This window comes from Balaenoptera musculus, chromosome 20 (assembly GCF_009873245.2).
Source record: "Balaenoptera musculus isolate JJ_BM4_2016_0621 chromosome 20, mBalMus1.pri.v3, whole genome shotgun sequence".
Taxonomy (NCBI): Eukaryota; Metazoa; Chordata; class Mammalia; order Artiodactyla; family Balaenopteridae; genus Balaenoptera; species Balaenoptera musculus.
This window is the reverse complement of record NC_045804.1, coordinates 39,318,624-39,342,680: the sequence shown is the minus strand read 5'-3', so window position 1 is coordinate 39,342,680 and position 24,057 is coordinate 39,318,624. Positions and strand designations below refer to the sequence as shown.

The 24,057-nt window shown below is 47.3% G+C and overlaps 1 protein-coding gene across 10 annotated transcripts in view; it reads right to left on the bottom strand.

The window, feature by feature from the left end:
* Window positions 1-24,057, bottom strand: part of RFFL (ring finger and FYVE like domain containing E3 ubiquitin protein ligase) — a 70,636-nt gene that overhangs the window by 12,465 nt on the left and 34,114 nt on the right. For 5 of the 10 annotated variants that reach the window (XM_036835500.1, XM_036835497.1, XM_036835504.1 and 2 more), the window contains exons 2-3: window positions 8,802-8,989; window positions 1,051-1,443 (exon numbers count right to left, since the gene is read on the bottom strand). In XM_036835500.1, coding sequence (XP_036691395.1) covers window positions 1,051-1,443; window positions 8,802-8,989 — 581 coding nt within the window. Of the gene's footprint in view, window positions 1-1,050; window positions 1,444-8,801; window positions 8,990-17,443; window positions 17,518-22,138; window positions 22,246-24,057 lie in introns of those variants that run through there. The other 5 variants (XM_036835501.1, XM_036835498.1, XM_036835503.1 and 2 more) reach the window with 3 other exon arrangements.

Below are 24,057 nucleotides of genomic sequence, written 5' to 3'. Positions count from 1 at the left end.
AGCCATCCACATCCTGCGTGGGAACTGACAACACTGGCACGTGCCTGCTCGAGGCGGCTCACAGCCCTTCAGACGTGAGATCACGCTAGGCAGTCCTCCCAACATCCTGGCGAGAGCAAAAGTGGTCCGGGTTGCTAACCCCATTTCATTGTTCTAGGCTCAAACCTCACCCAAACTGACCCAAGAGTCAGTGACAAACCGGATGTGGAAACCGGATTTCTTAGGTCCTAATCCTCCCACTATTGCCCAAGCCATGTAAGTAAAAGGCTCACTAAGGCACTTAACGTATATCTACGGGACGCCACCATGCCTTACACAACGGTGAGGCCCGCCCGCGTCACTCTAACCCAATAGTTGGTTTCTGCGTCTACCTTCCCCCTTGGAGGGGCTTTCTCAGCGCAGAAGCAATGTGTTACTCATTTCTGTACTTTCCATGCCTGGTTCATATTTCAGTCGATGTGCTGCTCTGAGCTTACCATTCCCAGGCCCCACTAGGATGCTGGCAAGGCTGCTTACTGTTCAATAGCCCGCCAACCACTGCCCCGCCCAGACAGAGGCTGGCAAGAGAAGCAGCGCCCCTGCCTTAGTCACAGTGTTCCCCACTCTCCCTTCCCTCTACGTGTCCCTTTTCTTCCTTTGTGCCTTGTGACGGTCACTGAGGAACGGAGTTCCCCATCCGGCCACAACAAAGGAAGACCACAACAAAGGTGAGTAAGTAGGAGGGCAATTTGAACAGAACTACATGCAAAGACTACCAGTGAGTTTTCTCAAAATATTTCTGGAAAAATGCATTTTTTAAAACTCTCTAACTGGGATATGTACGTATTAAAAACAAACAAAAAACACAAACACCCAGTAGCGCGCATCAATATCCCTGAAAAAAGCCAACACACGTGAGTCTGATGTGCAGAAAACATCATCCCTCATCAGTAAGCAGAAAGGCGTCACATGATCCAGACACTTAACCTTGCCCCGCTCCCACGGTGCAGGCGGGAGAGGAAAGCGAGCCCTCCACCCGGCAGAGGCGGTGTGGCTGCCAACGGGCCGTACCTGCTGCCGGTCCCGAGCCTGGGCCGGGGCTGAGGAAGGGAGGCCGGGTGAGGTGGGAGGTACTGTGCTGGTGTGAGGCTGGGTCAGGAAGGCCTGCTGCTCGGGGGAGTCCGGGGACAGGCTGGGGGCGCGAGTCCTGCCCTCCTGGGAGATTACAGGCTGCTGGCCAAGCACCAAGAACACCAGCTCCTCCTTCTCCCGGCACGTTTCGGTAGAGATGTCATGCAGGCTGAGATAGTCCCTCAGGTCCTTCACCTTCATCTTCATGAGCTCCTCCCGCTGAAAGGCTGTAGCTCGGAAGCGCTGGCAGAGAAGACAGAGGCGGGGCCCGCTCCCCACTTGGCTCGAACAGGCCACGCAGAAATTCTTCTTACAGTCCAAGCAGGTCTGCTGCTTAGAGCAAGAGGCAGAGGAAACCACGTCAGACAGCGAGAACAAGACAGTGCGATGGGAGCTGCGCGAGACCTCCCCCATCACTCTTACTTTTACTGAGCTCCTCCTCTCCCTGCGGGTGCATGCTACCTTGCAGATTTCAGGTAAAAGCCACTCGGAGGTGGCGCAGCCCCTGTGGGCATCATGTATCCAGATACAGGACACTATGTGGAGTGTTCCGTCGGAGGCTTACTTTATTCACTTTACTGATAGAGAAATGGAGGCTATTAATTAAGACTACCAGCTTCAGGATAAAAAAGCCCCGCATTTTTATTGTCTCCCTCCTCCATTTCTTGTGGCGTCACCTTGGGGGTGTAACTTAGCCTCTCTGGCCCTCAGTTTCCTCAACTGTAAAGCAAGGCGATAACAGCAACTGCCTCATAGGATTGTTGTAAAGTTAAGAGATAATGCATTTAGTATATCTGACACATGAGTCTTCAATAAGTGTTCAGTGTTTTAATTATTCTTGCTAGGAGATACAAGCCAATGATAAGAGTCAAGATTCAAATCCTGAACTATGATTCTTTCTACTTTATTGCTGAGATAAGAAAGCAAATGCATAAAGGTTATGGTGGTGACTGTTGTTACTACTAATGTTATTAATTAAATTATTGAGGGGCCACTATGTGCTAGAGCTAGACTTGGCTTGTCATTTAATTCTCAAAGCAAGCCCGCAAAGTAGGTATTCGCGTACCTCCCTGTTTTACAGACCAAGCATCTGAGGCCTAGAGAGATTTAAGTCCCATCCTAAAGGGCAGGCAGTAAAGAGTGGAGCTGGGATTCACACTCGAGGTCTGTCTGAGTTTCGTGCCCACAGTCATGCTCACGTTGCCTAACTCAGCCCCAGGCGAGCCTACAGCTGGGCTGAGTCAAGGGCCTGGCTCTCCATCCCCCAACGGCCAACCCAGCGCCCCGTCTGCAGAGGCTGGGGCCCAGGCCCCCCCCACCCCAGGAAGGCCCACTCAGAGTGCTGGGAACGCAGTGGTGCCTGAGAGCCTACCCAGGACAAATATTTAGTCAGCTACAGGAGGCCCTCTGGACGTGATTAGGGAGCTCTGGTCTGTGAAAGTACAGGGTGTCTCAGACGGGCGACAAGAGCGCCCGGCAGGCAAGCTGGTACCACCAGGCAGCAGCTCCTCCCAGGATCGCAGAGAACACGACCCGTGAAGGCTTGCTCAGCTCACAGGAAGCAAATCCTCGGCCTCTCGCCCCGCAGGCTGACCGAGCACGGCGACATCTGACCGAGGCCTGTTCCAGCCACCAGCAGGCCACACGCCACCAGAGGGGTAATCCCTGGGCCCACGGGGCTGGTCCCGGAGGGCGCCCTCACCCATCCTTTAGAGAAATTAAAAACTTTTCATCCTGTGGTGACTTAAGTATTAACCTAAAGATTTCCGCTCCCTCTTTTCTAAGTATAGAAAGCTCTTCAAGCTAACAAGAATGCCCAGGAGAGGGACTTCCCTGGTGGCACAGTGGTTAAGAATCCACCTACCAATGCAGGGGACACAGGTTCGAGCCCTGCTCCGGGAAGATCCCACATGCCGCAGAGCAACTAAGCCCGTGTGCCACAACTACTGAGCCTGTGCTCTAGAGCCTGCGAGCCACAACTACTGAGGTTGCGTGCCACAGCTACTGAAGCCCGCACGCCTAGATCCCATGCTCCGCAACAAGAGAAGCCACTGCAATGAGAAGCCCATGCACCACAACGAAGAGTAGCCCCCGCTCGCTGCAACTAGAGAAAGCACAGCAACAAAGACCCAACACAGCCAAAAATAAATTAATTAATTAATTAATTAATTTAAAAAAAAAAAAAAAAGAATGCCCAGGAGACTGAGATTCCCAGAGTCGAAATCACAGACACTCTTGTGTGGCACTGAAGTAAAAGTCTGCATAGCTGACGTCGTTATAGTTAGTTTTCTCTAAGTGTCATTCGTGCAATACAGGAAAACAAGCATAATGCTTACCATCGTTTTGACTAGTGATACTTAGAAGCTGGGGAAGGACACGCATCAAGCTCCCTTATTCTCTACACAGTTATAACCAGACAATAAAACGTTCAGCGACTGACTGGAAAGGACGCATGGCTGCACTCGCTTCATAAGGGTCTGGGACCAGCAGCCACTCAGGTGGAAACTGGATGTTTCCGGGTATGCGGGGTTCAGTCATATCTAAAGCTTTTCTGTTGGGCAATGAGATGTGCTTAGGATGACAGTGAAATGACGAGGCTTCCGTGTAATAAAGCTGTAGGTCCTGACGTGGAACATTACTTAAGTCAATGCAGTTTGATAAGACCTAGCTTGACACAATTAAAAAGCCCCGAGTTGCTCAATGAGCCAGATCTAAACAACTCTCTTCTTCAAAGGTGTGCAGCGTATTGGATGCAAGAACAGAATGCAAAGGCAGCAACCAACCCAGCTTCTCCGTACCCCCGGCTCGCCAGGGACTCTCAAGTCCCGGCATCGGCATCTGAAACACACCCTATAGGAAAGAGTAAGACAGTGCTCTCTTGAGGCTAAAACCCCAGTTTGCAGAGGCAGGAGAGAACAAAGGAGAAGGAAAAAGCAGCTGTCAACAAATGTGGGCAGAACGAGCAAGGGAAACACATATGTATACATTCTAGCAAACGGTGCAAACTGACTCACGAGGTCGCATGACAGATGACCTAGGGGAGCCGACGAGCCTGCACAAATGCCAGGAACACAGGCAAACACCAGCATCGGGAGGCTGGCAGCGGCACCCGCCTTTGCCAATCCACCCTTCCTTGTTCCACCCTCTCCCCAGCCGCGTTCCCTGGCACAGGGCGGGCCCACTTTCTCAGCCCACCAGCCCCTCCTCCTAGCCATCCTGCCCATAAGCATCCCCTCCTGCAGCCCACCGGGAGGAAAGGGGCAGCCCGAGGCGTGACACACTAGGATTAAGGCCTAGCTGGTCACGTCCCAGCTAAGGGAACTTGTGCAAAACAGATAACTTCCCAGAGCATCAGAGTCTCACCTGTAAAGTCGGACGCTCAGCCTACCTCGAAGGACTACTCAAGTACTACATGAGCTAAGGCACAGCAAACCTCAGCATGCGGCGGGAGCGCAACGCACTTAAAGGTGACACCGTCACCCCCTTTTCCCTTTCCCCCGTGCCTCATCTCCGAGCGCGGGCCGGTCCCTAGGAGCCACCCCCTTTCTACTCTGAGACTTGAGAATCTCTTCCACGTTTCCAAGTACAACCTCCCTGCCAGGCCACCTCCCCCGCCTCCTCCTCAGCCTGGTCAGCTCAAGAGGCTGGGCGCCAAACTCCCTCCAAAACTGTCAGGGCTGCTGCTAGACCATATGTAGGTGTTACCAGTACAGATGGGATACGAGGCTTGTGGCAAATCCCAGCCTGCCATTTCTCTCTGAGACTGGAAACTCTGGGAAGGCAGGGCTCCATCTTTCTTAGTACGTCCTCTCTACAAAGTCCTTAGTGCTCTCTGGACTTTGTACCCAATGAGCAGTTGGAAAATACTGACCACGATGAAGAAAGGAAAAAGAGACAGTAGGATCCATGTAATCACGCCAGTTCAAACACTTCTAGAAAAGACATTTTAAAAGCTTGCAGCTGTTAAATGCCAAACCCTTAAGATAAGATGCTGATCCACTTAAGCATGAAATTACAAGTGCAAAATTCTCATAGGAGAAAACATCCTTAATATCCACAAAACTCACTGTGAATTACACAAAATTAATCCATCCCTTTGTGGCAAGAAAATATTGTACCGATAACCATCTTTTACCTTCCAGACTGGAACTTTCTTTCCCCCCCAACAAAAGCTCTTCTTGCTACAGAAGCTTTCTTTTTGTCTCCTTGTGTGGCTGTGTATTTGCCCCCATCTTCCTGTCAGACTACAAGCTCCCTACTAAGGAGGGATGACTTTCTTCACCTCTGCCTGCCTAGCCCACGCAATGTCTGACACACAGTAGATACTGAATAATGTATTTTCCACTGAACCACTGAATAGGAAAAAAATTCCTTATTTTAATCACTGTCAGGCTCCTAGGCACCCAGACCGATTCTCTGCCTTCTTTAGTTTGACCTCCTCCTCCTCCTCCGTTTCATCTGTCTTCATCAGCTGCGTGCCCTTGTATCTTAGTAGCTAAAGTACCTGTTGTATGAGTCTCAAATTTTTCATCTGTAAAATGGGTTAACAACCACTTCTTCACAAGGTCTGGCACAAAGAGTTGCTCACTAAATGGAAGCTACTTCGATCAGTCTCGGCCTCCACCCTACACCAGGCTCTGGGAACTTCCCGCCAGATTTGCAGGAGCTTCCTAAGTGCTACTCCTATGGCTCCATCAAATTACCCTCCTCATGAAGCCACGTCTGCTCCCTGAAATGGGATCGATCCGGTTGTTGCCTTGTTCAAAATCTTTCTGATGCTTCCTTGTTGTCTGGTGGCGATAGGCTCCTTACCATGGCAGTCATGGCCCTTTACCACCTGATCCCAACCTTGCTGCCCTAACTTCCCTGGTACCCTGCACTCTGGCCAAACAGGCCACTCACAGTTCCCAAGTCCACCTTGAACTTGCTCCACATCTGGTGCTTTTACCTCAGCCACTGCTTTGCAAATCAACAAACTTTCCTTCATCCGGCTAGAATTATCAATTTACCAACAATGCCTGATGCCCTAGAACTTAACTTATGCAACTGACTATTATTAGTTCTTTGTAAAGGTGGGCCTCCTCGACCAGACAGTAAGCTCCCTAAGGGAAAGACCTATGTCTTAGTATTCTCTCCACAAAACTGTAACCTCCAGCTACTAGCATGCTGCTGGGACAGAACCGGGCCCTCAGTGAAAATCTTCAGCATGGAAATGTCAGCCATAAAGTGATGAAAATAGAAACTCTCTGGTCTACTTCCTCTTTTTCAAACTGCTCTCAACTCAGCAGTCCATTTGTTCATTCATTCATTTATTTTTAAAATTTTATTGCCTACCTACCACGTGTCAGTCACTGTTCTAGACACTGGGGAAAAGTTGTGAACAAAATTGACAAAATCCCTTCTCCTATGTATCACCTGAGAAGACAGGCAATCCACAAACACATGTATGCTGGGTGGTGATAACCACTATAAAGACAATAAAGCATCTTCCCACCCTGACCCAACCATCGTTCTCCTTTCTCTGGGGGTGGTTTCCTTGTTCATTCACGTTCTCTCTTCAGGCTGAGCAATGTCAAGAACTCGCTCGATCCCCTGGCTCTCTCAAGTTTCCAATGTGCTCGACATGCTTATCCTGAGCCTGGATCACCACCATCGTCCTCTCTGTGCTTTCTCTCCATTTCCACTCCAGAGGATAACTGCCTTTTTTTAAAAAAGGGGGGGTGTGGGGGGGTGGTTTCAAACAAACCTATTGCAAATTCATGCTGCTTCCTTTATTTGTTTGTTTATTTTTTAATTAATTTTTTTGGGGGGGCCACTCCGCACGGCTTGCAGGATCTTAGTTCCCTGACCAGAGATTGAACCCACGCCCTCAGCAGTGAAAGCGACGAGTCCTAACCACTGGACCGCCAGTGAATTCCCCATGCTGCCTCATTTAAATGAGGGTTTTCCCTATTCCTTTCTTGCCAATTACTCTGCCACTTCAGCTGGTTGTTCCTAGCATTTCTCACAATGTAACAATGAAAACAACACGAGCTTTGACGTCCAACAGACTCTTGATGTACTTGAGGAGTCCTTGAAACTACTACCTTAGATAAAGGGAACAATTTCTTCATCTGTAAAATGGGAACAAATGATAGTAGTACACACATCATAGGCTGTTGTAAGGTTTCAGTGAGACAACACATATGAAATGCCAGGCTCAGTGCCAGGCACATGACCAGGACCCGACAGCCCTCCTTCCATCTCACCTCAGACCCTAACTCCACCCCACCGTCTCCACCACTGACAGCACTGAGGCCACGTGGCCCCGAGTTCCTGCTACTCGCCACTTCAGTCTCCATCATGGACTGAACCTTTCAGCCTACGTATAAAAGGAGAGGTACCCCTGCCCACCAAGCCACAGCCCCCTGGCCTGCAGGAGCCTCTCTGGTTGAGCTCTCAGTGACTGGGGCAGCCAAGCAAACCACAACAAAGCATGGCTACGTGCCCACCTTCCCCGCACTGCAGTGAGGTGTAGGCAAAATACAACCTACAAGGCAAAATGCCAATCCTCCATCGTCTTACAGTTACAAAGGGGTGGCTGGTCAACATTTTGAGCTGCAGAAATTCTGACATGCTGACTGTCTTCTGGGAGAAAGCTTGAGAGTCAAAGACCTATGTTTGAATCCTGGCTCTGCCATTTAATAACCAGGTGATCTTGGGGCGCTACTTAAGTAGAGGGGAAAGAATGAGTATTTTAATGTCTCCAATGCTGTCAGGAACTTGACAGTTTCCTTTTTACCTGCTAAACTTTAAGCCTTAGTTTCTCATATGTAAAGTGGGAGTGTAGGGACCCTAAAACCTACATCATAGAGTTACTGTGAGGATTAAATGAAACAAAAACTCTATAAATTGCTTAAAATAGTCCCTGGCATACAGCAGGTGGTTTAGAAAGTATTTTTTTCCTCTCAAATTTCTCATTATCATCATTTTAACATCACATTCTAGGCTGCAAACCTCTCATTCTGCAGAAGAAGACAGATGCAGCAGTTCTCTTCTCCGGGTCGGGGCTCACCTTCGGCCCCAGGCGTGCTTACCACAGACAGAGGGATGGCCCACACCCGTACACCATGGCCCAGCCAGTGATTTTACCTCCTGCTCACTAATCTGGAAAACACGGCTACCATGCATTTCAAATGAAATGGCAACAGTAAATAAGCTCCATTCTTCATCTTGTTAGGGTCCTGATGTACCTGAGATGTCCTTGACACTGTTTTCAATAAAAAGAACAAGTTCACCTGCAGCCAGGCTTTTTACAACGGCAGCTAATGAAGGAAACAACAGCAAGTGCCTGCTGCACCCCAAGCATCGCGCCGGGCACCCTTCGCAGCTTAGCGCATTTTATTCCCACAACACTGCAAGTTGTTGACTTGGGTACAATTATTATACCCCTACTTTATAGACGGAGAAAATGAATCTCAAGACAGGTTAAGTCATACAGCTAGGAAGTGGCTGAGCTGCTATCAGAATTCAGATCTAGCTGGCTCCAAATCTATGCCAAGATGTGTTGCTTTTGCTTGGTTAGTTTTAATACTTTTGTGAAAGGACAGCTCTGGGTTGCCAGCTTTGCACAGGCACCATGGAAGGGTCAGCAGACCTGCCTGAGGGCCTGAGGCTACAGCGGCCGAGCGGGCCGAGAGGTCGACACTCACCTTCCTGGCCATGCTTGCGAAGTGGGCCCCGCAGGCCTTGCAGTTTGGTTCCGAGCCCGTGGGGGAAGGGAAGGAGCTGTACCCAGGGTTGGAATAGGCCTGCGTCCTGGCTCCCTGGGGCGGTGGGGCCTCCTCAGGCTGTCCATCCAGGCAGAACCAGTTGCAGCAGGTTGCCCACATGATAAAATCTGGCACGAGGGAGAAAGGGGGAAAGGTCAGAGTTAAGACACACCTTGACGGCGTCCCCTGAGGGCACAGGTGAGCAGCGACATCGGTCCACACCTCCCATCACCGTCAAGGTGAGGATGGGCTTTCGGGGGGCCACCGACTTCCTACCGCCTCCTGCACCACGCCCGCTGCCGTTACAGGAAAGGTGCGCACAGACGCCTGACCTGCAGGCCAGGCCGGCATGGGCAGCAGAGCCGGCACGCTACCTTTGAAAGGTTGCCGATGCCTGTCTGGGTTTAATCTGAGAGCTTTACTTCAAATAAAATCTTTTGTCTTAGCAATGACAAGTGGCCTAACAGCCATTTTATTCAGGAACATGACCTTGCCCCTAGAGCTCAGACAGATAGAGCTCTATCATACACACGTGTACAGTTCCACACTCATATTGACCATGGGGCGGAAGGATCATTACTTCCTTTATTTAGATGAGGCAACCCAGGCTCAAAGGAATCAAGGTCACACAACTAATATATAGAGAACGGAGATTCTGAAAACCCAGCTCTTCTGACTCTAAACCTAACGTTCTCTTCCCTATACTACGTTGCCCCCTGGTTTCCCCTCCCACCAGCCAGCAGAACTTACGTACAGCTCTCACATTTGTACGTCCGGCCCTACATCAACGTCTACCACGGCACCTGTAATAGTTATGCTTTTTTTCTACCACTAAACCATACGCTCCTTGAGGGCAGGGACCACTTCTTATTCATGTCTGTTCTGTACTCAGCAGTGTCGTGCACACAGCAGATACTCCACAATGTTTGCTTCCTTGCTGAATCAGTGCCTCTGCGGGCTTATGAAGAAGTTTTGGGTTATTACTTCCATTTTACATATCAAATACAGGAATTAGGGGCTGGGGGGTTGATGATTTTTTGAGATCACAGAACAAAGAGGATCCAATCTCTCAAATGTCAGAATAAACTAAACATTGCAAGGGGGTCCACTAAAATGCCAGTCGCTGCTGTAATAAAGTAAAATGTGCTTTTCTCAGTAGACTAAGGTAGTCAGGATGGACACTGTGAGCCTGAACTCTGCTTACAGAGATAACGAATGGAACATGTTGTGTATTAACAATCAGTTCACACAAAAGAATGGTACTTTCTGCTCTGCCTCCTGACTCGCTGAAAGTGCCTTTGTTAGATCAGAGTTCAAAGACGAGGTAAGCTGGAAGGAACTAAGACGTCAATGGGTTCCACCTTGGTTATTTTTTAGAGGAAAAGAAAGAGGCCCAGCAGGAGGAAAGAACTTCCTGGTTCACCCAGCTACAACCTTTGGCCTCGTGATTACTCCAGGGCCTTTCCAGCTTCCCAACACTGCCTCCAATAATACATGCATTCACTTTTGCAGGCATGTCTGATTAATACCTGTCTCACCCGGTGGCCTATGACCCCCATGAGAGCAGGGACCATGACAGTCATACAGTGCCCAGCAGAACGGTGGCTCAACAAGTACTACTGAATGAATGAATCACATACAATATTTAAAGATTAACTAACCACACATTCGTTCCATTTCCTTCACATCACAAACATGTCTCTCTGACTCACTATGACTTGTCTGAAGACTCTCAATTCCCAGAAAACAGGGACTTAATCTGCCTTACGAATTCACACGGAATAATGAAGCCCAGAGCAGTTAAAGAACTGAGTTATTTGCTGGCAAGAGACTGCAGGCAACAGCAGAGTAGTAACCCTCCGAAAGAGGAAGTTTGTAACTCTTTAAATCACCTGTTGATGGAAGCATCTGAAACAGTGTGTAATAATACAAAGATCAGAGGATCTGGAATCTGAAGACCTGGGCTGTTACCTACCTCTAACAAGTCACAGCCTTTCTGTACTTCATTTTTCTCATCTGACATTCTCCAAGCTGTAAAGCACTAAATAAACCTTAGTTGTTGCTACTAGCATTATAACAATGCTTTCACTGCAATTTCTCTGAGACAGCACAGGTAAAAAGTAAACCTAGAGATTTCACAATTACCATTTGCCTTTCTGGGCTTGTCCCGAACGTGGACAAATCTTTGACAGAATCAGCAGGATGTGTCAATTAACTAAGTGAGGTCAGGGGAAGGGGAATAGCAGAGCAGCCTTGAGACAAAGCTGTGGGTGGTTCACTAACTTGTCAAATCCTCCACTCATTCATGCGTGCAGCCCTTAGAGGAGCCAATGCCTTGCTGTCTCCAGTGCTAGGTGAGTATGGTTGATTACCTAAGTTCATGGTCTAGTAGGAGAACTAGAAATGTAAAACCAAAAATTGAAATTTCAGGGTGATCAGTGCTTTAACGGAGGTTTGTGCAGTGTAAGGGGGGTTACAAAGATGGGAACAATGATCAGCTCCTCGGGGTGGAGGAGTGACCAGGGAAGACATATCCTATTGAGACAGGCTGGGACCCCGGGGACCCTTTGCTGCCATGCTTCACCTGGACAAACGTCTCCTGGAGCAACAAAATACAAATAAACTATAAGGTACTAAAAATAACTATGTGCATGCACTGGGGCAAATTATGGACAACAAGATACAAAAAGACCAAAAACCCAACTGCCACTTCTAAAGAGCCCGGAGCAAAGGCAGGGAGCACAAGCAGGGCACTGCGCATGCCCCCTGCACACACCACCACCAGAGGGCTGGGCAGACCACCTCAGCCACCCCTCCAGTCCGACCCCTGGACCTGCTCCTACCCTCACCCCATATAAGGAGACAGCTCGCACCCCTGCTCAGCAAGCGAGCAAGCAAGGGCACCTGCGGCTTGTTCTCGCTCCCCCCTGCTGCAGCAGGGGCCCCAGTAAAGCCTTGCCTGAATTTCTCATCTGGCCTCTTATCGATTTCTATTGATAAAGGAGGCCGAGAACCCTGGTCGGTAACACTATTATGGACCAGAAAGTCAAGAGCAAAAAGACTTTTCAAGAACAAACCAAGAGCATGCACCAGGGCATTAAAGAAACTACAAAATGCTTGGTTGGGTCAAAGGTAAGGGTAGGGGTGGCGGAGAGCACAGCAAGTAAACAAGCAGCCATTTAAAAACAAAAAAAACTTGTATTCCATGGTAAGGAGTCTGGACTTTATCCTGTAGGTAGTGGGACACAGTGAAGGGTTCAGGCAAGCAGGTTTTGTTATCTTATTTGCATTTTAGAGTGGCCACTTACAGCAGTAAGCGGTATGGAGGACAAATCCGAGAGGGGCAGGTTGGAAGAAAGATATGAGGATATAGGCAAAAGAGAAAGGGACAGCTAGATCTGCGACAAATTTAGCAGGATGTGGCAATGAACTGAAGAGGCGGGGGGGAGGGGAGAGAAGACGCTGGCTCTCTGAGTTACACAACAGGAGAGAGTGGAATGGCTGACTAGGATAAAGCCCTCGGGAAGAGCATGTGTCTGTGTGTGAAATGGGGAGCGGGGGCAGGTTAAGATTCTGAGTTGAGTTTTGTACCTGTGGGACCTCCTGACCTTCAGCATCGTGTCGGCTGAAGATAAAGGTTTGCGGATCCTCGCCTACTGGAAAGTATGTACAGCCAGAGAGGGCCAGAAGGCTGGTTAGACACTCTGGGGCAGAAGAGAAGCCAGCCTGGGAGAGCCCTCGGGAACGTGTGATCTGAAGAGCAAGCAGAGGGGAACCAACCAGCACAGGGGAAGGAACGAAGCATGCTCAGAGGTGGGAGAACAGGAACAGCGTCTTGAATTTCAAAAAGAAATTTTCAACATTGTCTAATGACCCAGAGAGGAGAACACGCGGAAGAATGAGATGGACCTAGTTTTAGGAAACTGTGTGCTCCATGCCCGAGCAGTTTAGCAAGAGACAAGCTGACCGGTAACCACAGGTTGGGAAGTGAATGAGAAGTGAGGACCTGCCAGACTTTAAGGATAAATTATTCCTTCTAGAAACTTTTGACAGCGAAGGGAAGAGAGAAGGCAGCAGAGGTCACGAGATAAGAGAAATGTAGACGTATTCATAGACCGCAGAGGAAACCCCCCAAGACTAAGAGCTGAAAGAAGGGAAGCTGGCAATGAATGATGGGAGCGACGACCAGGAGTGGGAAGAAAAGTGACCAGGTGACGAGACGTGGGGATGGACTAAGACCTCCTTCACCGGAGGGTGGAACAGAGGTGAAGACAGATGGAACCAAAGACAGCCTGACGGCATTAGCAGAGAGAGATGGAAGAATGGAATATTTAACCACAAGAAGAAAACAGACTTTTCTTCCCACAAGGGGAATCCACATGTTGCAATTCTTTTCCCTAAGAGGTAAGGACTTTGTCACGGAATGGGCAGACCCACTCGGTAAGGCACCATCAGTCGGGAACTCTGGAAAGCCGGCCACCTGCACCTTGTTTCATTTCATGTGCTTTTACAAGCACTTGGGAAGCACCAGATGTGCTGGGCACCGGGGAGACCAAAAGTGAATTCCACAAGGTCCTTGCCCCTGGGGACTCTGGGCCCAGTCAGGCACGATATATACAGCTCAACTCGGCCCTCCTGGTACAGAAGCTAAGAAAGCTTTTCCTTAGCTGGGAATCAAGAGGACCTGTCTTCCTCAGCACTATTTTCAACTTCTAACTTTGGCTATAAACTTAACTGCCTGCCTCCTCTGAACAGCTCTGAAAGAAACACCGTCAGCCTGTTGGGAGTATTTGGCTACTCTTACAAGGACCTGGCTGTGTGGAAAGACTTGAAATGTGCCCCTTCGTTATTCCACCGGCCCCATGTATGGGTGGAGAATGCAGCCTCCTCCTGGGGATGTGGGTGTGTGGCCAGGGGTCACTGGGGAAGAGTCTCCAGTGCTAAAAATACCTTAGACCTGCCCACCCTAACAGAACAGGCCCACCGAAGTCAGCAGACTAGGCTTCTACTCTTTGTGACATATATTTAACTACCAAAAGACACATTTCTTAATGTGGTCTTGCCAAACTGGAAAGTCCTAAGCCTAAATGAGAACTATATTCAGGGTTATTTCAGGGAGTGAAAGCAAAGAGTTCGTCATTTTAACGCTGCCGTACAAATAACACTCTTCTTTGGGGAGGATACTGCATCCATCAGCCTTAAACAGAGACACACGTGCGGCATCTATTACTTAAGGACTGAAAGTGCAACCAACTGTGGGATGTATGAAGAATTCTCCCTAGGTTGACAACTTTGAAAAACTTCCCTCTCTGATCTGCAAACCTCTTTCTGATCTGCAAAGAAAATTATCACCAAATCTTCGCCGAGGGCTTGAAAATTCCTTCGCCAATTTCCCTCACCCTCTTCAGAGAAGATGGGACTTGGTGATCTAATTTTCAAATACAATCTGACTGCTCTCCTACTGCGTTTGTTTGAAACCTGCCAGGCTCTCCTCTTCCAATTTGCCTAAAGGGTAAAGAAGATGGGAGATGTAGGGCTGGGGTGAACAAGAAAATGTACTATTCCCTGTGGAAGGACCCAGTGGTATGAGGCAAGAACGGCTAGCTTGCACGTGGGGTTTTGTCAGCTTGATAAGTAAGCTGGTATTTCTTGGGAAACTGAACCCTGTTGAACAGGAAAATTATAGTGCTAAGAACAGGACAAGATAAGTGACCTATTCCAGGTAGGCTGAGTACAGCCATAGTTAGAGGCAAGAGGGCAGATGCTGTGATTTCTCCCTATTAAGTCCTAGAATACTAAGTAATTTTAAAACAATCACTTCTCTACTTGTCTGCCTGCTCAAGACAAATGATTTTAAGTGCATCAGTGGTTGTCACAGACTTTCCCATGGAAGAGAGAAGGGTCAGAATGGACTCACAGAGTAAAAACGTCAGAATGTCAGCATCTTAGTAAAATCTCTGAGTTTGCAATGCAACTCCAAAACCACCTTGCTAACCACCAAAATCTAAGGCACTAAAGTTGAGGCCCCCAAGATTCTCATCCAAACTGTTCTGATTTTAGTTAACTGCCCTGTGTGCCAAGCTACAGGCTTTACCCGGATGCAGAGACAGCAACATCTTGGAATTAACATACTATGGGGAACCCACCGTATAAGACATTACAAAAATCCTTTGGAAAATACCTCATTAAAATGCCCCCAATCCTCAAAGAAGTACCTTTATGACATGACAAATCAGAAAATGGCTAGTTGCAAGCCTTACAGAATCATCTCCAGTTTATTGAGGGTGGTTTGCCTACTGTCACCACTGTATTGCTGGAATTATCAAAAGCATCTATGCTGGTAAGTGCAGAAAGGAAAGTGTTCCACGTTCTGGATCATTAATACAGAATGGGCTTTGCTTCATCTTGTATATCATCCTTAAAAAGCAATTAAAGGATGACTTTGAAAGGAACTGCAATGCAATGGCTTTGAAAGGAAATGCTATGAAAAACCTATCAATATGGCTTAGCCATGTCTCTTTGAAATAATTGTACAAGTAATGACATATTCTGAGAAGTGGAGAAGAAAGTAGCCATACTCTGCTGGAAGAATGCTTCTTATCTGCCAGGCACTGAGCTAGGTACTACCTAATGTTACCTCATGTGATTCTCACAACGATCTGGCAAGGCAGATTAGTTCTTCCCATTTTCAGGTAAGAAAACCAAAGTTCAGAGAAGTTAAGTAACTCGCTAAAGGTCATAGCTAGAGGGCAGTGAAGCCAGAATTTGAACCTAAGTCGCTTAGACCCTGAAGCCTACACTCCGTAGGCCACAACAAAGTGTTCCCAATTCCACCAAAAAAAAAAAAAAAATCAGTCTGTCTGCCCTGCAGCCTATTACCCTCTGAGCGTCTGCTTTCCACCTCTACTGGAGCTTTCCCATCAGCACATAGACACTTTCCAGGACCTCCCAGACTTAGAAAACTCTTCCTTGTCATAATGCAAGTACGAATTACAATCACAATGTATTGCCACCAAACACCCACTGGAATGGCTAGAATGGAAAAGACAGATACTAGCAAGTACTGACAAGGATTTTTTGCTGGCCAAAAATATGAACTGGCACAACCACTTTGTAAACACACACACACACACACCCCCCAGGGCTTTGCAATTCCACTTCCAGGTACATACCCAACAGAAACATGTCTACCAAAAGAAGTATACAAGAATGTTTGCAGCAGTTCTATTGTAATAGCCCCAAGGTGGAAAAGATCCAAATGTCGATCCACAGTAGAATGGAGAAATAAAGGTATATTCATACAGCAATGAGAATAAACAAACTACTGCTCCATGCAACGGTAAAGATGAATCTTATAATGCTGAGTGAAAGAAGATAGGCACAAAAGAATACATATTAAATGATTCCATTTATATAAAATTCCAACACAGGCAGATTACTGTATGGTGCTAGAAATCGCACAGGGGTTATCCTCTGACAGTAGATGGAAGGGGGCACAAGGGGGCGTCTGGTAATGTTCTGTTGCTTAATCTGAGTGCTGGTTATATAGATGTTTACTTTGTGAAAATTCATCAAACTGTACACTTAGAATTTGTACACTTCTCTAGTTTTATATATATATATATATATATATATATATATATATATATATATTTTTTTTTTTTTTTTTTTTTTGGCTGCATTGGTCTTTGTTGCCACGCGCGGCCTTTCTCTAGTTGTGGAGAGCGGGGACTACACTTCGTTGCGGTGCACGGGCTTCTCATTGCGGTGGCTTCTCTTGTTGTGGAGCACGGGCTCTAGGTACACGGGCTTCAGTAGTTGTGGCTCACGGGCTTAGTTGCTCCAAGGCATGTGGGATCTTCCCAGACCAGGGCTTGAACCTGTGTCCCCTGCATTGGCAGGCGGATTCTTAACCACTGCACCACCAGGGAAGTCCCTCTCTAGTTATATTTTAAAGTTTATAGAAAGAGTTTTTAAAGCATCTAATATTTGTAATTTGTAAAAAAAAATAAAAATAACAAAAAAACCCACAACATGTTGACTCCACACCCACCACTCCTCAGTAAAGGTCCTTTTCTCTGCTCTCTACATCAAAATTTCTCCAAATATTCGACTGCACTTCCTCAACCTCTAATTCACTCTTCAACCTTCTCCAGTCTAGCCTGACTCAATCACTCCGCCTAATCTCTTCTTTGTAAGGTCACCGGGACTTCCAAGTGGCCAGGTCCGAGTGACACTCTCTAGCTTCATCTTCCTCAACCTCCCAGCAGGGCTGGACACAGGCAACCCATCCTTCCTCCTGGAAAAGCTCTCCCCTCTAGGCATCTCTTAGCTTCCAGAACTCTGCACCCTTGGTTTTCCTCCTGCCTCAAAGCCTCCGTGCTGCCCCCCTCCCTCTGTTCTTAAGTTTTGCCAGTGCCTAGGTTGTCTTCCATGTCCTCTCCATCCACACTCTCTCTCCCGAGGAGACCCCAGTCAGATGGCTTTAAACACCATTCTCAAGCTGAAGATTCGTCAGTGCCCATCTCCATCTCCCTTGCCCCGGACAGTGGTCTAGATCGCATCTCTCATCTATTACTCACATTTCCCTCCTTAGGCCCTTTGAATTTGCTGTTTGTTCCTTCCGCCTGCACTCTTCTCCCCAGAATATCACGTGCTTGGCTCCTTCTCGTCATTCACCTTCAGTTTAAATGTCACTTTCTAATCTCATGCCTAACACTTAGTACTAGCTGGTGTTACTTGCTTACTTGTTAACTGCCTTCCCTAACTAGAATTTTAAAATCCATAAGGGCAGGGACTTTGTGTACTATTGCATTTCCAGGGTCTATCATAGCTTCTTGGACAAGAGAACGGCTTCCTAACTAGTTTCCCAGCTTCAGTTCTTGCCTCTCTCCAGTTCTTTCTCCACAATTCTTTCTTCCTTCCCGGACAAAAACACTTAAAGCTCTTTCATGGACTCCCATTACATTTGAGAATTAAAAATTCCCACTCCTTGGGGAGGAGGAAGGGTAAGCTGGGCCAAAGTGAGAGAGTGGCATGGACTTATATATACCACCAAATGTATAATAGATAGCTAGTGGGAAGCAGCCGCATGGCACAGGGAGATCAGCTGGGTGCTTTGTGACCACCTAGAGGGGTGGGATAAGGGGGGGTGGGATAAGGGAGGGTGGGAGGGAGACGCAAGAGGGAGGAGATACGGGGATACATGTATATGTATAGCTGATTCACTTTGTTATAAAGCAGAAACTAACACACCATTGTAAAGCAATTATATTCCAATAAAGATGTTAAAAAAAAAAATTCCCACTCCTTACACGGTTAAAAGACCCCACGTATGCCGCCAGCCCCAGCCCACTTCTCCAATTCACATCCTGCTACTTTCCTGACAGCTTACTAAGCTTCACGCCTTGTGACCTTTCAGTTCTTCCAGGACGCCAGGCTCCCTGCCGCCGCGGGGTCCCTGCACTTGCTCCCCTGCTGCTACTGCTCCTCTCATCCTCAGGTCTCTGCTCACGTGTCACCTGTTTAGAGGAGTCCTCCCCAGTCACACACTCGCTCACTGCCCTTTCAGTTTCCTTTGGGAAAACGATCATAATCTGTAATTATATCTGTCTGTTTACAGCATAAACTCCAAGGGCAGGAATCTCATCTGTCTTCACTTTTCTATCCGCATCATCTAGCACAGGGCCGCTTCATAGCAGGCACCCAAATAACTTGTGGAATGAACAAGCCGAGATCAGAGAAACAGTCCATATTGTATCAATACAGCCCATGAGGCAAGTACTAGTTATCTCTGCTTAGGGCCCAAAGCATTTTGCCAATATTTACAGTGACATAAAGTGACTACGAAAAAGTTCTTTATCTAAAAGAAAGGTAGCGGGACTTCCCTGGTGGTCCAGTGGTTAAGAATCTGCCTGCCAATGCAGGGGACACAGGTTCAAGCTCTGGTCTGGGAAGATCCCACATGCCGCGGAGCAACTAAGCCTGTGAGCCACAACTACTGAGCCCGCGTGCCACAACTACTGAAGCCAGCGCACCTAGAGCCCATGTTCCGCAACAAGAGAAGCCACCGCAATGAGAAGCCCGCGCACCACAACGAAGAGTAGCCCCCGCTCGCGGCAACTAGTGAAAGCCCGCGTGCAGCAACAAAGACCCAACGCAGCCATAAATAAATAAATTTATTTTTTTAAAAAAAGGTAGCTAACCTTGGGCAGGCTACTTAAGCTTTCTGAGTCCGTTTCGTCACCTGTATAAGAGGGTAACACCTCCCCTGTTGGAAGGTAACTAACTGTAGGGATGAGAAATAACAAAGTGCCTAACCTACAGTAAGTGCTCCATAAACAGCAAATCAAAATCAATGATCGTTAAACTATACGTTACAAGTCTAAACTGGCAACAGCTCAGCTGTTCAATAGCAACTACTGACTGGCAAGCCCAACGTCCCTCTCTCCCTCTGGTCGCGCAAAGCCCGAGTTTCCCACCGCCCGAGGGACCGGGCTGGATGGGGCCTATGACACAGCCGGTCACATCACCCACGCAATAAAGACACAATCATTATCTGAAGAACTCACCTGAAGTTTAAAATCATCTTTCAACTTGGAAGGTTGCTTATTTTTTAAAAGAAGTTAGTCTGGAAAGAAACTCGAACTCCCTCAAAACTCTTTAATGTAAAACAGAATCTCAGAGTCGCAACTGGAATCTTCCAAGAAACCTGCCTGAGGGGTCTATCTCAGAGGGGGAAGATTTAAAATGCCGGTGACAACACAATGAGCATAAAATAGGGTGACTGTGGCATTTGTAAGTAAGGCAACTGGCAGAGTCAACCATACTACAGACGGGTCTCCCTTGCCAGGTGTGGGACAAGGAAGCATGTTCTCTGTGGTACTGAGATTATTTCTGAGATATTTATTTTAGAATGAAGAACTCAGAACACCTAAGTCACAGAGGAGACAAGTATATTGTGGAACTTTAGAAAACTTTAGAACCCCAAGGCCTGAATTAGAACAACAGCCCTGCTGGGGTAGTGTATAGGCTGGACATAAACAGGGGAGCTTTCTCAAGGCTGGAGCATTCCCAAAGGCTTTAAAGCCTAATGGATGTTTTCCATCCTCCAAGGCAGTCCTTTAGATGTGGGTAATGGATAATGTATCGTTCCTAGATAAGAATTTTCTTTTAGGGCTAAATTTTTAGAAAACAGAACAGTAAAAATATATATATTAAAAAAATAAAGTTCCCAAATATGTTTTACTTTGGTTTTCGATTCAGTCAGACTTGACCTTAAAGCCTGGCCCTAACAGTGAGTCACTGAAGGAGCTTGAGAAAGTTGCCTCTCTGAGCTTCACTGTAACAGGAAGACACTTACCTGCGTCCCCCAGGCTGGACACAGAGTAGGTGCTCAGTATGGAGGGAGCAGGCCTTACTGGGCTTTCCAGTTTTACATAAGGGGTGGAAGGCAGTACTAGACGTTCAGTAAACAGTAGGCACTAGACTAAGGCATGGGACCAATGAGGATCGAGTGTTTGCCTCTCTCCAGAGCCCCATTCACACTGAGACGTGTGGGAAGACTTCAGAGACACCGGGGCCTGGCTCCTCTCTCCTCCCATCCCCGCGTTACACTTCTGTACAAATGATCAAAGCTTCGAGTGAGAGAGAGGATCTCCTGTGCTGGTATTTCAGGCGCAGGCAAGGGGAAAACCGGGGGAGTTATTCAGACTCTGGGGTCCTGAAGCCCTTTCTCAGATGATCCTAGAAATTTTTATTTTTTAAGGAAAAAGCAAAAACACTACAAAACACCTAACATGTGCCAAGTGAGTTGTTACGTGTCCATCTACTGTCTCGTTTAATACAGTGATGCTGCCCCAAAACTCAGAATTTAAATGGTTATTTTGTAAATGAAGAGGCTGGACCTCAAGAGGGTTGGGTAACTGGAGCAGGGTCACACAACTAGAGGGCGATGGGATGTAAGTCCAGGTTCTTGGAGTCATTTGTGGTCCTCCAGAAAGAGGCGGCTGCTTTCAGCATCCACATGCCCCACCGTCAGCACCAGTGCTTCAAGGGCCTGTGCGCTGGGAGAGCGAGGTTAACAGACCGACTGGGAGAAGACCAGGGAAAGCGCCTGAAGTGGCCAACGGCGGGGGGAGTGCTTCGCACCAGTTCCTGCTCCATTCTAGGGACACCCAAAGGGGTACCTACCCGCCAAGCCAACCTTCAACACTTGAGGACCTTGTGAAAGGCACCATAGACAGGAAAGCCATTCCTGGGAATCCAGAAGTTTAGTTTACACATCCAGAAAGGCATCTGCATTTCCTACTTCCTACAACCTCAGGGCACCAGTGCTCCAGACAGATGCCCACTCCCTAAAGGTAAAGCCCTTCCTCGATATTTGGGATCCGTTTCAGTTTCTATTCTTGCCCACCTGTGTTGGTCCAGTGGAGGAGAGAGGGGTTTCTGACTTAACTGTCTCAAGTACAACTAATGCTCTATTAGCCCCCTTTTAAGAAGTGTTTTCACTGGTAACCATTAAGTAATAATGAAAGTCCTAAATGTCCATCGACAGATAAATGGATAAAGAAGATGTGGCACATATATACAATGGACTGTTACTCAGCCATAAAAAGGAATGAAATTGAGTTATTTGTAATGAGGTGGATGGCCCTAGAGTCTGTCATACAGAGTGAAGTAAGTCAGAAAAACAAATACTGTATGCTAACACACATATATGGAATCTAAAAAAATGGTACTGATGAACCTAGTGGCAGGACAAGAATAAAGACGCAAATGTAGAGAAGGGACTTGAGGACACACGGGGGGAAGGGGAAGCTGGGACGAAGTGAGAGAGTGGCATGGACATATATACACTACCAAATGTAAAATAGATAGCTAGTGGGAAGCAGCTGCATAGCACAGGGAGATCAGCTAGGTGCTTTGTGACCACCTAGAGGGGTGGGATAGGGAGAGTGAGAAGGAGGCTCAAGAGGGAGGGGATATGGGGATATATGTATACATATAGCTGATTCACTTTGTTGTACACAGAAACTAACACACCACCGTAAAGCAATTATACTCCAATAAAGATATAAAAATAATAATAATAATAATAATAATGAAAGTCAATCATCAGATCTCAGAGCCCCACCCTCCTTGCTCTCGGCTCCAGCTACCCTGCTGTGCTTTCAGTCCCCAAATGCCAAGCTTACTGTGGCCTCAGGAACCTCCCTCCAGTTCCTCTCTCAGCCTCGACCCCTGCTCCCACCCCACCTCCCTCATGTGGCACTTACTTCCTCAGCGGAACCTTCTGGGCCCCGTCTGTGCTCTCATAGCATCTGAACACCTCCGGACAACCGTCATTCATTCATCTGCTCAACCCTCTTCCAGCCACTGGCGACTGCAAAAGGAACAAAACCAGGCAAGGTCCCCGCGCGGCGTGGCACAGCCAGTGCATTCTAAGGGGACGAGCGCTCTGGCAGCACCGCATTTAAGCAACCATTTAACAACCTGTGTGATTCTTTCTAAAGTATTCTTCTCCAGTGATTACGGAGCAGAAAGTGAAACAGAAAACAAAAGCAAGTCACTTTACGGCTTTATTTCCAACCTCAGTGCCAGGCAAATGTGATCACCAGGTATTTGTTGAAATCTTACTAATGATAACGGCATTAGAGCTTTAAAAACTGGGGGGAGGGACAGACATTCATTCTTGAAAACTCCACAACCGTGATTCCAGGGTGATGAGCAAATTATGGGTTTTAAACCCACAGAACCACAGCAATCCTTTTAAGGAAAGATGTCATAGTAACGCTGCCTACCTCACACATGCTGAAGATAATTTAAACGTCTGCTAAGATTGCTTGAAAAAGAAGGAAAGAACAGGAACAGACCGACCTTCTAAAAGTAATAGAAAAATGTTACGATTGTCGGTTCTTACAGCATTAGAAAGCCAGAAAGGGAGAGCCTCAAAGATGTACAAGATCGTCAGTCACTTCCATCCCTCCCCTGCATCAAAAGGCACAGAAGGCATCAGGGCCCTCCTGGAGGCTGTGGTTTGAAATGGTGCTGCGACGAAACTGCAAAGAATACAAATAAAGATGAAAACAGCAAATGGAGAAGCAAGAGAACAGAGAAAAGAAATGCTGGAAATCAAAGAGACAGACCTCGACCAGACAGCCAGGTCCAAGCAGAGCTTTGCCTGTGGCTACTGAGGGCACAGCCCCAAGCCAGGTGGGAGAGAAACAGGACAAAGGCTGTGAGAACCAGAACAGCAGAGGGTCTCAGGGCATAGAGTGTTACAAAGACAACATGAAGAAGGGGAAAAGGAGAGAGATTTCTACTTTGCACCAGTAACAAATGAGCTCTTTTTTCCTGCAGTGGTAACTGTTGTAAACAACTGAAAAACATACTTAATAATCACAAATTATAAATGTTCCTGGAAATTCCCTGGTTCCAACTAGTCCATGACAAATATCTGCAGAGGGACCTCAGCATCTGCTCTGAAGTTCAGGGGAAAGTAATTCTAACCAATGGGGGTGTGCCAAAGTATCACCCTCGGGGTCTGACCAATTAAATGGCTGCTTCTTTGTGTGGCGTTTAGGAGAGCTGACAGATTGAACAGTGCAGCAGAGAAACCTACACATTTAATTGCAGCCCAGGCATTCTGCCCCAAAGGGCGAGTCAATCAGGGAAGAAAGCAGTGCAGAGTGAAGTCTTCCAACAACGCTGAAAACAGAATAAACGGACCTGCAGTTTAATTACCCCGGGATCCTTCTTCCATCAAAACTGATGACAAAGCCCATCAAGAATAAAAGGACTCTGATCCTCCTTGTACTCTTCTGCAGGGAACAGGATTTACCAGATAAGCTTGTCTGGACCTTCTGATTCAAGAAGCTGCTTTCACTAGATACTATGACAGTGACTGACTAATGGGTAACCGTGATAAAAAAAAAAACTTCAAGGAGACAGGAACTAGGTAAGAGGGTTTGTGGTACTCCTTGCCCTAGGAAAAGGCAGTGCTTCAGGACGGGAATTCTGCCCAGGATCTAAATGATGTTCTTTACGTAGGCAAATGTACTGGGTGTGGAAGGAACAAAGACTCTAGATTTTGGTGCTATTTAATCCCTTTAAACCGTAATTTCCTCAAAAACAATAGAACCTGCCTGCTTCACTGAAACTGGTAATTGAAAGAATTAAAATAACAAGCATTTCT